The sequence below is a fragment of the Falco cherrug genome, chromosome 18, assembly GCF_023634085.1.
Source record: "Falco cherrug isolate bFalChe1 chromosome 18, bFalChe1.pri, whole genome shotgun sequence".
In the NCBI taxonomy this organism is placed as follows: Eukaryota; Metazoa; Chordata; class Aves; order Falconiformes; family Falconidae; genus Falco; species Falco cherrug.
The window spans coordinates 6,846,745-6,862,529 of NC_073714.1; the positions used below are offsets into that span (position 1 = coordinate 6,846,745).

At 48.5% G+C, this 15,785-nt stretch overlaps 1 protein-coding gene across 27 annotated transcripts in view; it reads right to left on the reverse strand.

The window, feature by feature from the left end:
- AAK1 (AP2 associated kinase 1) overlaps positions 1–10,697 on the reverse strand; it is an 85,498-nt gene extending 74,801 nt beyond the window's left edge. For 14 of the 27 annotated variants that reach the window (XM_055695968.1, XM_055695969.1, XM_055695961.1 and 11 more), the window contains exons 1-2: positions 10,292–10,696; positions 9,845–10,176 (exon numbers count right to left, since the gene is read on the reverse strand). In XM_055695968.1, coding sequence (XP_055551943.1) covers positions 9,845–10,004 — 160 coding nt within the window. In that variant the 5' untranslated portion in view covers positions 10,005–10,176; positions 10,292–10,696. Of the gene's footprint in view, positions 1–9,844; positions 10,177–10,291 lie in introns of all 27 variants that reach the window. The other 13 variants (XM_055695980.1, XM_055695979.1, XM_055695977.1 and 10 more) reach the window with 4 other exon arrangements.
- Between the last annotated feature and the right edge of the window lie 5,088 nt (positions 10,698–15,785).

A 15,785-nucleotide genomic window follows, 5' to 3' on the forward strand; every position in this document is an offset into this window, starting at 1 on the left:
AAAGCAGCATGAAAAACACAAGAGAAACCCCCAAGACATACATTTTAGGAAAAGCCTGAGCTAACATGACACTGTAAGAGCTTCACAACGGTCTGTGGAGGTTTGTTTCAAACAAGCTGCTTCTGCTTAAACCCAGGAATCCACATTTCAAACTTTTCAGGTCTCCAATAGCTACAGGTATATACTCTTGAGCCACAAAACTACCATCTCACTGAGTGAGAGATAACATGACTTAAGGACTACATAATATTCCTCCAGAAGAGTATATGCTAATCAAACCCTGAAGACAGCAATGAACTTTTCAACTCCTCAGTACATGCCAAGCCTGGACGGAGGTATCTACCGGGCAGCTCTCAGGGAATTCAAATCACTAGGTACAGTCAGGAGCACACAGTGTTCATCATTCAGCATAGGGGGAAAAAAAATTAAAATTTTAAAAGATTTAAAAATCCACCCTACATGAAGCAGGGCTTTCAGTTTTTCCACAAATATACGGGTGAGGAAGGGCAGAGATATGAATAAGCATATGCCTGTCTGTTCAGTTGTCAGATGTCCAGAAACAGGAGAGGGTTGCAGGGATTGTCCAGAATCTGCAGTCTTCTGACAGTTACTCACAAGCCCCATAATTATTAGGGGATTTAATTCATCAGCTCAAATGAACTTACATAATTGCTTGAGAATCCCAACATATATATATATCAATATATGCATTTCTAGTCTGCTCAGTAGCAGAAAAAGCTTCAAAGGTACAACGTAAGTGCTTCTTAGGCTGTTAAGTTTAAAACAAAAGCAAAAGGTAGAAAATTACCATCTGTCCCGCTCCAAAAATAGCATCATTTTCATTTTTAAAAAATCCAGTATGCGTGCCGGGATTAAACATTCTGCTGAATGCTGTGTGAGCAAGGTTGGTTGTGTGTTTCCTGTGGTCTCTGAATAGCAGCAGATCTTTAGAAGATACCGCGTGTTAATTATCATGTCATAATCAGCTGTAAGGTTACAGCTGCTTGCACCTAGCCATGTGTCTTTCTGAACATGCCTCCTAGAGCAGCAGCACACCAGCGTATTTTGGTACCAAACGCAATTGCTGAGCCTCAGCAGGCACAAGCAAGAGCAGCCAGGCATCTCCCAGGAGTACGGACACAGGCTTTGTTCTGCGTTTCCGTTACGTGACACAGGGCCCTAGTCCATGATAAAAGTTCCTCGATACTATGGTGACATGAATGTTAATGACACTGTGGTTAAAACACCAGACAAGGAGTTACATTTGCATTTACTACAAGGCTTCGTCACTGCCTTCCTATGTAGCCCTTATCAAACCGCTGCATCTTCATGCGCTTCAGATTCTCATTTGTAAAATAATTTGAAAAGTCTTTCTTCCACCATATGTTTGTCTACTTTGCAGAGAGGGGAAGGGGAAAAAAACCACACACAGAAACACAACTTGTGTGACACCTAATACACAGGGGTCGTTATGTTTGCTGAAAAGCGGAGAGAGCACAACAGTTCCAACTACAACTGGTAACTGGGTATAGAAACAAAAGAGAAAACTCATAGTCACATATTCAAGTACAGCTTCTAACTCAAAAGCAACAGGTAAATGCCAAAAAAAAAGGCTCTGACTTTGAGCAGAATTTTTCTTGCCAGAAATATGCACTCAAGGCACCCCAGGACAGACCCAAGCCTGCACTGCTCCCTTCTCTTTCCCCTTGCCATACTGTCCCTCCTTCGTCCTTTGCCACCCCACAATCCACACATCAGTGCTCTGCAATGCTTTTTTTAATTATTTCCTTACAAACACAACCAATTTAAAAACAACACATAAGTACCAGCAAGCTCTCACCAGTTGACAACCAGGGCTGGCTTCTTGTGTCATCTTACATGCACTGACATGTGAAAGGGCTGTAACGAGCACGCAGCCACCAAAGAGCTTGTGTCACAACACACTCAACTTTGCAAGCAGCGCTTGCTGAAATTCCCAGGGAATACTCCATGCACATCAGCTAGCGCCCATGTCACCTGCTCCCCAGCAGAATTAGGAGCATCCTGCTGACACTACCTGCACAGCAAGGGTGAAATAAGACACAGAGACCTCACATGAGTTTAGCAAGTACTTCTCAAGTGTTCAGGTTGCCTAACAGAACATCTGCAGAGCTCTAGTCAAAGTAACAGGGATCCTATGAAGAGAGAACCCTTCCACCCCAGCCACCGGCCCAGCCTTATCTCTGCTTATCTCCTGCCCTTACCCCAGCTCTCGCCCCAAAGAGACATGGCACTGCCTCTTCCCTCCAGCCAACGTCTCCTGCCTGTTTGTGCGGAATCCCAGAGGGTTGGTTATTCCTTGTTAGTCATCTACTCTCTACACACCACGCATATGCCTGCCTCACGAGCAGTGCTACAATACCTGGGTAAAAAAGGCAGGTATGTCAGCACACGAGCACAAACATGCGCACAGGTGCTTCCACAGATCCTCCTCCTCCTAACTTAAAGGGTATTTTAAGTATTTCACCGCATCTTTCATGTCACTAACCATTTGCATATCCCCTGGTATTAGACGCTTCTTGCCAAAGGTCACAAAGAGTTATTAGACCAGAGCCCAAGGGTCAACAGCAACCACAAACATCTTCATGTCAACACAGGGCAGTCATAAGGCAAGGATTTCCTATCGATCCAGCTCACTCCTCCAAAGCAAGCAGCTAAATGCTGGAAAGAAGGTCTTTATTTCTGAAGCACTTCCCAAGTCAGAAGCAATTAATCCTTCAGAGGCTCATGACAGGTAACTAAAGTATCACTGACTTAGCAGGTAGGTCACGCAGAGAAAGCACATAAAGCAATAGGTCTGCACTTCCAGGCTCCTCTCACGTCAGCACTGATTATTTGTGTTCATTTTAGGTATTTTTAAATGCTTTGAAAGTCATGAGTTTTATAAGACTCTCACTCCCCCAACTTCTGAATAGCTTCCATGTACAATCCAGAATAGCAGTTAAGTCACAAAAACAGGCACATCACATCAAACCAAGGGTTCCTCTTGCTTGCTATGGTGCTTTGAATAGAAACTGATGCTCAAGGAAAGCCCACGTGAACCAGGCCACATCGTGCTTTGCATGGAGCATTCTGCACTTCCCTAAGTGACAAGCTCTGAGTTTATTTTACTGCTGCCATTAGAGTTGTGCAGCAAAAGCACACGCCAATCTTGCAAGCAGCATTTAGCTTACAGAAGTAAAGGAGATACAAGCTAAGATGTCATCTGAATAACAGCTGTGCTTTTAGATAGTAAAATGCATGGTCTTCTGAAGCTATCACCCTCAAGAACAGCGCACCAGATTCCTTTCTAAGTTTACACGGGCACATTTTGGGGTCACCTCCCTACTACAGCCCTACAGACACCACATAGGAAGTAAAACCAGCATGTTCCTAACAAATCTACCCGTCCCATCACAGCACCAGCTAGCTTCCAGCTCAACTGCGAGGTGGATGTACCTGCACGCAAAGTCTCTGCTTGGGGAACTCAGCTGCTGATGGCTTTTTTTATTTTTAATCTATGAGATCACTCGTCACTGGTACATAATTTGTTTCTGCAAAATCATGAAGCAAACCAGATGCTCTGAGCATCTTGTTCCAAAAAAGTCTTTAATCCAATCCTGCGACACATGGCCCGAGGTCCTGATGTCACCGTGGGCTCTGCCACAGAGCAAGCGTAAATTTATGCCCAAATCACATGTGTGCCAAGAGCATGCCCATTTAAAACACACAGAGGCAGCATTTGAGAGAAAACACAGACTGCAATTAAAGCACTCAATCTGGAAGGCCAGGGATCAATTCCTGACTTGGCCACACATACTCTGCATTGCTTCACCTTCATATCTCAGTATGTTATTTCCCAGCAGCCCTAAAAGGAACCGCAGGACATTTTCATAGACTGTGCCAGGGCTCAGATACTCTGGCAACAGGGTAGTGCAACCTCCTCACGTTAGAGGAGCTGCAGTGGCTCTCTTCTGCTTTCATTCTACTGCATCATACTGTAGGCAGCTAACAATAACCTTCATTTCATTTAGTGGCAATTCCTGGACCTCCTACAAAAGCAGAAAAGGAAATTTTCCATAATGATAAAAAGCCACAAATGAGAGAAAATTACCTTGCAACTGTGTTTCTCTTAAGTCTTTCCGAATCTTTTCCTTCTGCTTGTAAATCACCGTCAGTATTGATCCTACATCCAAAAAGGTACAGCAGCCAGTATCTAATTTAAGGAGGTATGTTTCCAATACAATACCACCACAAGGACATCCTGCGCTTCCCCCCAAAGCAAGAAAGAAGGCATCGTTTTCCTCGGAAGCTTATTTATTCAGCTACTTCTCATTATCAAAAAAGAGCTCCTCTGTAAACCAAGTTTGCTTATGGCATGTTTCTCCTCAGAGACTTCCTGCCTCCTTGTACATGTGAAACACGAGTAAACACTTATTAGTACAAATGAAAGCAAATTGGTTGTGACTTTCCAGAAGAGCAGCAGCAAGTCCTGCATCCAGGAAGCTACTATTCCAATGGGCACAGCCTCAGGCTGTCCAAATCACTATTTTCACTGAAAAAAAAAAAAAAAAAGTCACCTTCAAAGGAAGCAGCTTCCAGTCTCAATGCAAGTGTGCAGCACCTAGTCAGTTCTGGCCTCTTATTAGCGGTGATTAATGCAGGTGGGTGAGCTTGGAAGGTAGCAAAGTGCTAAACCCGAAGTGGATTCCAGCTTGTCTTCAGCACATTTATAACTTACCACCTGCTCTCTTCAACCTCTGACAAGCTGCTGTACAATGGGGAGAAGGCCCACAGCACAGAAAAAAACATTATGGCAGCACATGTTCTCCTTAGATGCAAGATGTCATTGCTGGTGTTGCAACCAGAGGTTAGTAACCTGTTCATATGTAACTACTAGAACGCTTCTTCAACACTCGAGCTGGATAAACCCTGTATTTTCCCCAGCCAGAATCCCAAAATTAAGCTCTCTTATACCAAGTAATTGACAACAGCTACATAAGGCTGTTGCGGGACCGCTTGAATTAGGACCTATTTTGTTTTAACATGGAAGGCTCCTTCCAGGGAAGATGACTGCAGAAAACTCGTTCTCCCATGACTGCACAGGGCTAACACTGCCATTAAATACGCTTTTAGCTAATGTAACTGTTACGTAAGAAACCAGCCACCCCCATGTACAATCCCAGGCCCATTCTCTGACATGCTGATAAAGCTTACAAGTGAGGCTAGATGATGCAAGCCTCTGGGCTATACAACTTACAGAGTTAAATCCTCTAACACCTTCTTTTCCTTCCTGATTACATCCAGGGACGCGGCGCACACTCTGCCCCAGCAAAATCTGTGCTGTTAAAAGCACCAAAGCACTTGGGATACCTTGACATTTACCAAACAACTCACTTGGGATTCTTCACCAGTTTGCCTGGCTTGTGCACTCAAAAAAAAAACCCCAGACTACCAAAACACAGAGGAGCCAACAGCCTACTTAGCAGTGCAGAACACAGCATACATGCCCTGCCTCACAAGGTACACAGGAGGGGGGGGGGGGAATAAAAAAATCACATGTCCCATTCCAAGAGGAGAAATAGTTTAATTCCTAATCCAAATGTCACTGGTCAGATGATTAGCAGCTGGTACTTGGCAGAAGCTAGAAGGCAATAACCGACAAAACACACTTCAAAGCGACATCTTGAACCCAACTGGAACTGGGTTGAAGATCACGTACATCTGCAAAATTTACCTCAAATAGGGTTTGGTTTAAACTGAAGTTATTTCAGAAGAAGTTCATGTGTAATTTTAGGGACTTTGGGTTACAGTGCTGCACGCTCCAGGAAAAGGAAGCGCTGAGGGTGAGCCAGGCAGGGGTCAGCATTAGCCCAAGTACACATTCAGGCAGCTCAGGGGACCCAGTTCCCCCGCTGGGCACAGGCTGGGCATTCACAGCCTTACCAAGCTCTTCAGACACACGTCGGCCCGCAGGTCCGCTAGAGCAAGTCATCATGAAACCTTCCCACAAAATCAGTCTTTTTAAAACAGAGTAACAACTATGGCTGGCAAACTGAAGCTGATTTTGCATTGGTTTGTAGTGTCTACCATTAAATGCTTTGAAATTCACATTAGCTAGCAGCACACACAGGGGCATGTATCTGGAAAAAAATCCGTTAAATATCTGACAATTATTAAACCTGAATCCCCTAACTTCCACATTTTAAGGGGAAAAGACTACAACTACCACCTTCAGAAAAGCATTCCTAATTGAAAAAGTGACTTTCCACCAAAGAAACACAGCATCTTTTGCTAGAAGTAGACCAAGACAAACGAATTCCTAGCTCAAACACGCATCCCATCAACACTTGGATCAATTCAGCACTCTTACAATATCGCAGGTACCCAGAGAAACACAAAACACAGCCCCCTGAGAAGGTGACACTGGGGCAACCCCCACCCTCTTTGTTTTAGCTCAGAGTAGTACCTGTGACTTGCGTTACTTCGCCACACATGCACATCCCAGAAACTCCTTAGCAAATTCCTGATTTATGGCAACATCCTTCTAAATGTTTCTGCTACTCTGGTCCTCATCAGAGAGGCACCGTCCTCCTCAAGGCTCCAGTGCAGGGTTCTGTCGTGGTTTTCATTCCCTACACACCGGCAGGAACCAAAAGCACCATCCAGTTTGATCACAGTTTTGGTTTCTTTTCATAAACAAAAGAGGAAGATAGTAGCCTGACTCATCCAGACACTCAAATGCCTCCTGGGCATTCACCTCAGCTCCTCGAAACACCAATCACCCTAAAGTCAATAACAACACCCCCCAGCCCATACCGGAGCACTAGGATGATGATGATGATGCTGACTCTAACCCTGGCCTCACAGAACTCCAAGGCCAGCAGTGCTGACCTCCCACAGCTGTTAGTCCTCATACAAACTTGGAGGGGAATTTTTTCAAGAGATTATTCATGCTATTGTACGGATTAGTGCAAGATGACTACAAAGACTCAACTAAGAACCATGTTTGTAAAAAAAAAAAAAATACCGATTCACCAGCATTATAACACCAAGACAACCAACCACTCAAGTTCCTTCTAGATTATTCCCATCTACTTCCTTCCAGAAGGAAGGAACGTTCCTCCCTGCCCAGGAAAGCAAGTATCCAGACACCTATTTTTAAGGGGGTGGGGGGTGTACCTAACTGCAGCAGATATTCTGGGGGATCTACGCAAGAGACTGTAAGCACGTGGAGACATCAGCCATCTGGCACACTTCGCAGTGCCTGCATTCAGGATTCCTGGTTCCCATCCTGGGCCAGGGAGCAGTCATCTTCAGCAGGGTTGCTCAGCAGAATTGAGGGTGACCAGTGACAGCTTTGACAGATAGAGGTAAATCCCCAGGCTTTAATTCCAGAAATTCTGGTTCAACCAGTTCCCCAGGCTCACAACTCGAGTCTCCCCCCACACCATCCATCACCATTCCAGAGACTCTTTCAAGCCACTTTTACATCTCATTTATTTTCTAGGCTTCACACGCTGCACCAAAACACAGGCTTTTCCTCTCCCTTCTAAAGCAATGGGGATGAGAGACATTTCTTTTCCAGACAGGATATCCCTCCTCCTCCTCCAAAGTGCTTCACAGGGGACTTTCCCTTTTAGCAGAAATGCCCAAGACTTCACAAGATGCCTTTTCAACACTGCTGAACCACCAAAATTCACTGCAGATGCAAAAAAGTTCTCCAGCCGAGGATTCAGATGTCAGTAATGCCGGAACCGAGTTGCCAGAGAGCTCCCCAGGTCTCCAGCTGAGTCCGTGAAAACAGGCTGTTTACCAGCACCTGGGGAGCACACGCAGCTACACCGAAAGGCCAGAAGTACGCAATGCTGCAGCACTCCTGACCCATGCTGACTCCCCAGATGACCTACCTTCCCTATAAAGGAAACTGCATTTTCACCCCTCTGTTCCCACCAAAAGGCAACAGCCTGCAAACCCACGAGCCAGCTCGCTCTTGTCCCCTTGGAGACTTAGCTCACCACACAGCAGGATTTCTGACTCCCCACACCAGCAGCCCAACTGGGAGGAAGCCACCTGCATAGCACATTTCACCAGAACTTCCATAGCCTTATCGCGTGGTCAGGAAGAGAACACAGCAACCTATTTCACAGACCTGCCGCACCTGTGCCCACAGATCTGAGTTGTAGCCAACCCTAGGCTATGCTCCATCCCAGAGGCCAGCCAAGAAACCAGGAGTCACAGGGAAAAGCCCTCAGAAGTAGCAGCTCCTCCAGGACTGCAAGGTATGGAGCAGAGGCACTTCTCCGCACAATCCGCACTACCACCTTGCTCCTTTGGTGGCTGCAGCTTAGGCCGGCCGAGCAGGAGACAGCCCAGTGACACACAGGCTCACTTTCCGGCACTGTCAGCACCAGAGCAGAACCTGCCAACAGATTATTCATCTGCAAAAAAAAAAAATGTTTTCCCATGCTACCAGGATAAGGCCAACCAACATTAAAAAAAAAAAAAAAAACAAAAACCACACAGACTGACAGCTTCTCAGGTTTAGTTCACATAGCTCCTAAGCTTTGAGGGCCAAAAGGGCTTTGGAAATATCAACCAAGGCAAACCTATACTACTAATTTCAAGTCAGGTTAAAAAAAAATAAAATTGCTATAGTTACTAGTTGAAGGACCGGTGGTTTTGGTGCTCCTCTCAGCACAGCACACAGCAGAACGTATCAGAAACCATGTTTGAAAGATGGTCACAGACCCGTTTTCTTGTACACTGTGGTGACTTGAAAAACCTCAACACACACAGCGTACACAGAGTCCCTTTTCCATTTTAGGGTTCTTTCTGTAAAAGCCAACACAGGTCCTCCCACTCAGCTCTCATACAGCAGCTGCCCTCTCCTTCGCAATTACAAGATCAAAACAAAACACTGTTTTGACTGAAATCGCAAAGGATGCTGTGCAGGAGACAGACCAGGAGCAGGTCTAAGGAGGCCAACATCTCCCTGAAGGTCGAGGCTAAGGTTACCAGCCAGAGCCATTCATAAGGTTCCTTATAGCCCTAACAAATTAAATGTAAAATGATAGTCAAAGCAGCCGCACTGGTTAGAATTGGAAAAAATACCACCAGCAGCTTGCTGCTCTGCAAGGACTGTATGCATATAGAGTTCTATAACCCCTGCTGTTCAATTTTAGTTCTTTAATGGTTTTATTTTGAAAAAGAAAAAAAATTTAATTGGGATTACTGCTTCCCCTGCAGAAACCCCACACAAACAGAAATCCCTCGTCCCTGATCACAGCTAGCTCTACTCAGCCTATGTGCATGATATATCTATAAGGAATTTACTCCAGTGTTTCATTCCCCTCTGCTTAAGGTAGAAAAGGAGGCAACCAGCTGAAGAAAGTTAAGAGTAAAGACCACTTCTTTCTTTATTTACAGCACCTTGCTCTGCACCAAAACATCTGACAATTTTGGTGGGGGTGGTTGTTTGTTTGTTTTTTTTTTTAAAGTCCCAGCTTCGGGAAGGTGGGAAACAACTCCTTGAAACCCTCTCGCTTCCTAAAGCATTAAAAAAAAAAACCAACACCCCAAACAAACCACACACCAAAAGCAAACCAAGCGCAGCAAACCCACAGCGGGTTTACACGCGGGAAGAGCTGCCGTGTCAGACGCCACCGGCTCGCCAGCCTGTCAAGGACAATGACAAGTTGGGGGGGCCGGGGGTAGAGGGGGGGCGGCGTGCCCGGGAAAGGCCGGAGACTCCCTCCGCCAGCGCTGCGAGGGGAAGGGGCTGGGAAGAGCCGCGAAGGCTCCGCAGAAGCCGCGGGGCCCTTACCTTCCGCCAACACCTCGTCCACCGTCACCTGGTGGCGACCGATGCTGAACACCCGGCCGATGTACCCGCTGCCCGCGCCGCCGCCGCTGCCGCCGCCGCTGGTGCCCGAGCCGGGGCCGGAGCCGCCCTGCTCCCGCCGCGAGTCGAAAAACTTCTTCATGGCTCCGGGGGCGGCCGCCGGGCGCTGGCCGTGGGGGCGACGCCGCGCCCGCGGGCCCGAGCCCCCCGCCTCGCTGCGCCCGCAGCCGGCCGAGGCCGCCGAGGGGGCCCCGGGGCCGCTCGCCGCGCGGGGCCGGGCGGAGCAGGCGCGCTGTGCTCCGGGGGATTCACACCTGCAAAACCACAGGGGGATAACGGGGGGGAGAGAGGCGTTACCCCGCCGCACGGCCCGGGGCCGCCGCAGCCCCCTCAGGGGAGCCCCGACCGACAGGGCCCCCCGCCCGGTACCTCTCTGCGGGCGGGGGGTGCCTCCATGCACCCCGCAGCCGTGCCCAGGGCCGGCCCAGCCGCAGCCCCGCCGGCTAGGTTACGGCGGGGGCCGCCTGCCGGTAGGGCCCGGGGCCCGCATCGCCGCTCGGCGGAGCTCCCGGCGGCCACCAGAGCACCGTCAGGGACCGACCCCGCCGCCGCCGCCCCCCGCCGGCCCCATCCGACCAGGAAATGGGCTGTCACAGGAAGTCCCGGCTGCCGGCCATAGCGCCGCCCCCGCCAGCCCCAGGGCCCGGCCCCGCCGCCACACGGGCCCTCCCGCCGCCGGCGGAGCCCCCCGGGAGCGCAGCCGTCACCCCACGCCCCGCAGCGCGGCGGAGGGGCGAACGCCCTTCGGCATAGGGGGGGGGCGGGAGGCGGAATGGCGGCCCCGGCCCTGCCGCGCGGCACCCTGGGAGCGGTAGTTCCCGCGCAGCGAGCGGGCGCGGCGGCGGCGCGGCGGGGACTACAACTCCCGGCATGCAGCGCGGCCCCGCCGCGGGGCGAGGGGGCGCGGGCGGGGGGCGCCGCTTCGGCGGGGCCGTGAGGGGAGACCCTCCGGGCAGAGGCTTCCCAGCGGCGCGGCCGGCGGGATGGGGCCTGCGGGGCCGCAGGGGCAGCGGGGGGACCCCGGGGGCCGTTCCTTCCCCTCAGCGGGAGGGATGGGCGCGGAAATCCTGTCAGCGAGGAGCCGCGGCCCGCGCTGGCGCCGCGCCTGGTGACGGCCGTTCGGGTTTAATTTCGAAATAGTGCGCTTAAACTTGACATTTTCGTGTCATAATAATAAAAGCGCCCTTCTGTGACATCTTGGGCTTGGCCTGAAGTGCACGGCTTGTCTTCATGCAGGCCCTGCGAGCGGCCTGGTTCAAGAGCCTCAAATAAAATTGAAAATAAATGAGGTAATCCCCAGCCCGCAAAACTCACTGAGGCTTTAAACCTGGCAGTTGGGTTTGCGATGGCTGCATCTTGGATTTACTGTTACATTACATCTTCCTCCTCCTCCCTGCGCCAGTACCTCACGCATCGTGCAGCGAGGTGCTCACATGCCGTGACACCGCTCTTCCAAAGCTCCCAAAGCTTTTGGGTCAGGCTTCAGAGGTTTGGTCTAGCTCAGATCTCGTGGAATTTCTTTTAAAGATCCTTTGGGTTCTTTTCAGCCTTTTTTCTCAGAAATCAGGAATTTTCCAGCTGATGGAATCCACTGCAGCCAGCTCCTTTCTCTGAGTTAACCGGGAAGGCCGGAGCTGGGATTTCAAACAGGTGAGGGAAATATTAAAATGGGAAAAATTGGTTTTCCCAGCTTGCAGCCCAGAATACAAAGCCCTGAGGAGCATGTGGCTGCCAGAGGAATGCCTCCGTGACAGCACCGCTCTCCTTCTTCCCCTCTGACTGGGGCAGGAGCAGAAACTAGAGCGTGCTCGTGTTTTCCCCATGACTATTGTTTCCTGTATTATGGTAATAACTACAGCCATCCTGCTGACAAGCTCCTGTCCCAAGCAGACTGGCTGGGCAGGCCCCGGTTACTGTGGGATGGCAACAATGTTTACCCTTTGCACAGCCCTTTTTCCTGCATCACTGTTGGGCTTGGGCTTCCAGCGACGCCAACAAGACTGGATCAGCATGTTGAAAACAGACCTAATTCTTGTGTCCGCCATCCCCCAGCATCTGAAGACTTTCAAGATGCACATGGCTCTCAGGCAAGTAAAATTGTCAGTGATTATATTTTTACCATGTTGGATGCACAGATCTAAAAGTGCATCGCTGTACAGTTGCTTATCTGCTGAGCCACCATGTCTCTTCAGTACGGTTAATGCTTCACCTCTTCCATCATCCTTGTTCTTGACAGTTCCTGTAGGTAAGGGTCTACAAGCCCACCCTACAGACCTCAAAGTCTTCCTTGACCACTGTCACTCTCCTGTAGTTCATAGGGTGCTGTGGGGTATCTGCACCTCATTTCCAAGTGTCCTGTACGAGATACTGTAAGTCCACACAGCTGAAACTGCAATCATTTCAGCCAGCCAGCTAACACAAGTGTGAAAGCTGTCCTTTTTCATTTAGCAGGCTTTAAATGTCATTAAACTCTGCTCAGCTGTGGTTTGGGGCTATATGATGAGTTGCCAGTGGCCAACACAGAAGAGTCACTTGCCTTTCACATTAAATATGAACTGGGTAAAGTCTCAGTTGCTTCTATCCTTTCTTCATTATTATTTTTTTGTAATTACTCTAACCTGTGAAAGATCCCCAGACATCTATTAAGACTGAGGTAAAACACCCCGTGCACAAAGAGAGTCCAATAATAAGTGATTTCTGGGGACTCTGCAGAACTGAACAATTTCCAAGGAAATTGGGCATCTCAGTACAGTACAGGGAAATGACTCATTTCCAACTAAAGAAGATAAAGCCTACCGCCGTGCAGAGAGCTTGCAGATGCACTGCTGAATATCCTAACTAGGGACTGAGAAGTACTCTTTTTTTTTTTTTTTCCCCTCTTTTTTTTTTTTTCTTTTTAAAGGTACCTGGGAGTGCTGAGGCATAATGCAGACAAGTGTCAGACCCACATACAACTATGGGGCCTTGATGTTCTGGCCACAGGCGTGCAAACTGTCGGTGACCATTTTGGGGACCAAAAGCACAGCAGAAGCCTATCATCGGTTGCAGATGCTGCTGATATTCTTTATTGCAGAAGGCACAAGGCTCGGCTGCACTGCTGCAGTTCCAGTGACCTTCATAGGGACCAGAGAGAACCGAGTCTGAAAGCTGTAAGGGAAAAAGCTCATCAGTGATTGCCAGCAGAGACATGATCTAGTCCTTCTCTGCTGTTAGCCTGGAGCAAATCCAGGCTGCTCACAAATTTGTCCCATTGCAGAGAGAAACCTCAATCTAACTAATACCATGAATTCTAAACACCAAGATTTAGCTGTTAAAATCCCATGATGCTAGGTTTAAAATATTTGAGTCCCAGTGATGTGGTCAGCAGAGCTGTTTGCCTGCATATTGTCTCCCTGATCCCTGGTTCCCTTATACCGCTAAGAAAATACATCCAAATCCCCAGGAAGAAGCACATTAATACAGCTGCATCCCTCTTGATCAAACTTTCCAGACAGCTCAGCATTTTCTAAATAAAAACATACGTTTGGAAAGGTTTCATCCGATTAACCTAAAAGCGAGGGCACACCGACCTCTTCTGGACATTTCGAGAGGTGGCAGCGAGGTAGAAAAGCGCCTGCACGGTTTTCCGTGCCTGGGGATGCACAGCTATCCTGGGGCAAGAAAGGAATGGTCATGGTCTCGTGTATTCATTGCATATTAAGTCTTCTCATCCAGCTATTTTTATCTCGATAAGGATGTTCCCTTAACGGCACACGTTTAGTGCAAAAATCTCAGTCGAGCTTCTCACCAGCTGAAGGGTAGTAGAGCCACGATTTTATCCATCTCTCTTTCTGCCCATGATTTTCTGGAATCCAAGGGTTTATTTTAAGCACAGAGTAGTGGCCTGAAAACACTACTGGTACAACCAGAAAAACCATCACCTTACCACTCCCAAGAAAACGGTCGACTCTCAAGCGTACTATCACGTAGCTAGTAATGTGGCTAGGGTCAGAGCTCTGCAACGGATCAAAAAGCCTTCAAACTCACACCTGTATTTTACCTGTTTAAAAAATAAATTTCCACCTCTTACATGTTTCTCTTTGCCCTTCTAAGACATACTCAACAGCAGCAGCTATGCTTCCCGCAGCTAGAAACCAACATCCTCCATCAACAGCAATAATACCCATGGCCTAGATATATATAATAAGCACACATAAAAATAATTGAGCTGATTAAGATCTGTAGGCTCATGCATGTTTGATGCAATATTAGCACAGCCTGGACCAATACTGCGTACATCAATAGGATTGACCGCCAAGGCAAAAAGAGGCACATATCCCAAGGATCGTGACTTGGCACTACAAATACACACTCTTGTTTAAAGCAGTTGTTGTTACATGAAGAGAAATTTGCAGGTTTGGGGTTCTCACTGCAAAGGGCAGTAGCTGCATTTCAAGCAGCAGGGTCCTGAGGGTGCCCTCAGGCTTTCGTTGCTCCAAGCAGTCTCACCTGGGCCTCTACCTGGCGCATTTTGCCCATCGACCATGACCTCCATTTAAGCACAGGCCCAGAGGTCTCACTCTTTCTCTCGGCAGCTGTAGGGCAGCCCTGGCTGTGGCTCTGTCTTTTGGCTTTGCTGGGTGAGCTCTGGACCGGTGGTGTGAGTAGTGCTGTTCCGTAGCGTTCCCAGCTTGGTTTCCTGGGTAGGCTGATAGGCTCGCTGCCCTGCTTTGCCTTGTGCTCATGGGTGCCTGATGAAGCTGCTTTACTGCCCCGACTGTATTTAGGCACGGGAGGGCTGGGTCCCGTGTGCAGGCTCATCCTTAGCTTGTTTTCTATTGTGCAGCAGCCCTGCTCGCATTGGTGTTTAGCTCTAGATGTATCGTGTTAAGATGCTGACGTTTTCCCTGCTCCAAGCCCTGCATCAACCAGTGAGTTTCTATCATATTCCCATGAAGGAATGAATGCATGTGTGCCATAAAAATTACTCTTAGCTGGGCAGTCATAACTCTGCTTTCATCCCCTAGAGCTGGGTTATAGCCAAATTACACAGCAGCTAAGTAAGATAAAGCTAAACAGAGGTAGATATTAAGAAGAAAAAAGTGAAAGCTACTCATTTCCTCTTCAGAATGTATGCTAATTAAAGTAAACATTCATTAAGCCCATTAAATGAAATTTAGGTTTGATAATGCATTTAAGGCTGCTGGAAGCAATGGTGTAGCAGTTCGTAGCCTGCAGCTTTGGGGAAGGAGAGTTTAGGCTGTACCACAAATAACATATAGCTTCCACAGGGCATTAGGAGTTTCCCTGACTGAACGTCTCTCCCTGGAGCTGGCAAATGCCCTAAGGCCTGGGCCTTAGGTGACATCAATTAGTCTTGATAGCGTGAGTTTGTTCAAGACAAAATTGTATTTGTATAAACTGTAATGTAAATGCAATAATAGTGGTCTAGCCCATCTCTTGTCCTTAATGTAAATAGGCTGCAGCACCACAAGCAGTGTCATTCTGATTGTGCTGCATCCACATTGGGCGATGTCTTCCCAACAAGTGACGGGAATGGCTTACCAAGGCCATGTGAAGGCTTCTGCATGTCTTCTGCCTCAGCCTTAAGCTGTACTGGGGATGTTAAAGCAGACCAGTGTTCCCCTAGTTCAGTTTGAACAGTGTAAGGTGGGACAACACAACTAGGATCAAGAGCAAGCGACAACTTGTATGACTGCAAGGGGATCTTTTGGAGGTGAAGGGGTCACCTCACAAGCGCCCAGCCATCTTCACAACCACACTGCAGAGGTGCTTGCTGACTCCAGCCCCCCTTCAGATGGCATTCGTTGACACAGGCAGCACACGAAGCTGTCTAACCACCCGTGCCCCAGCAATGTTTGCC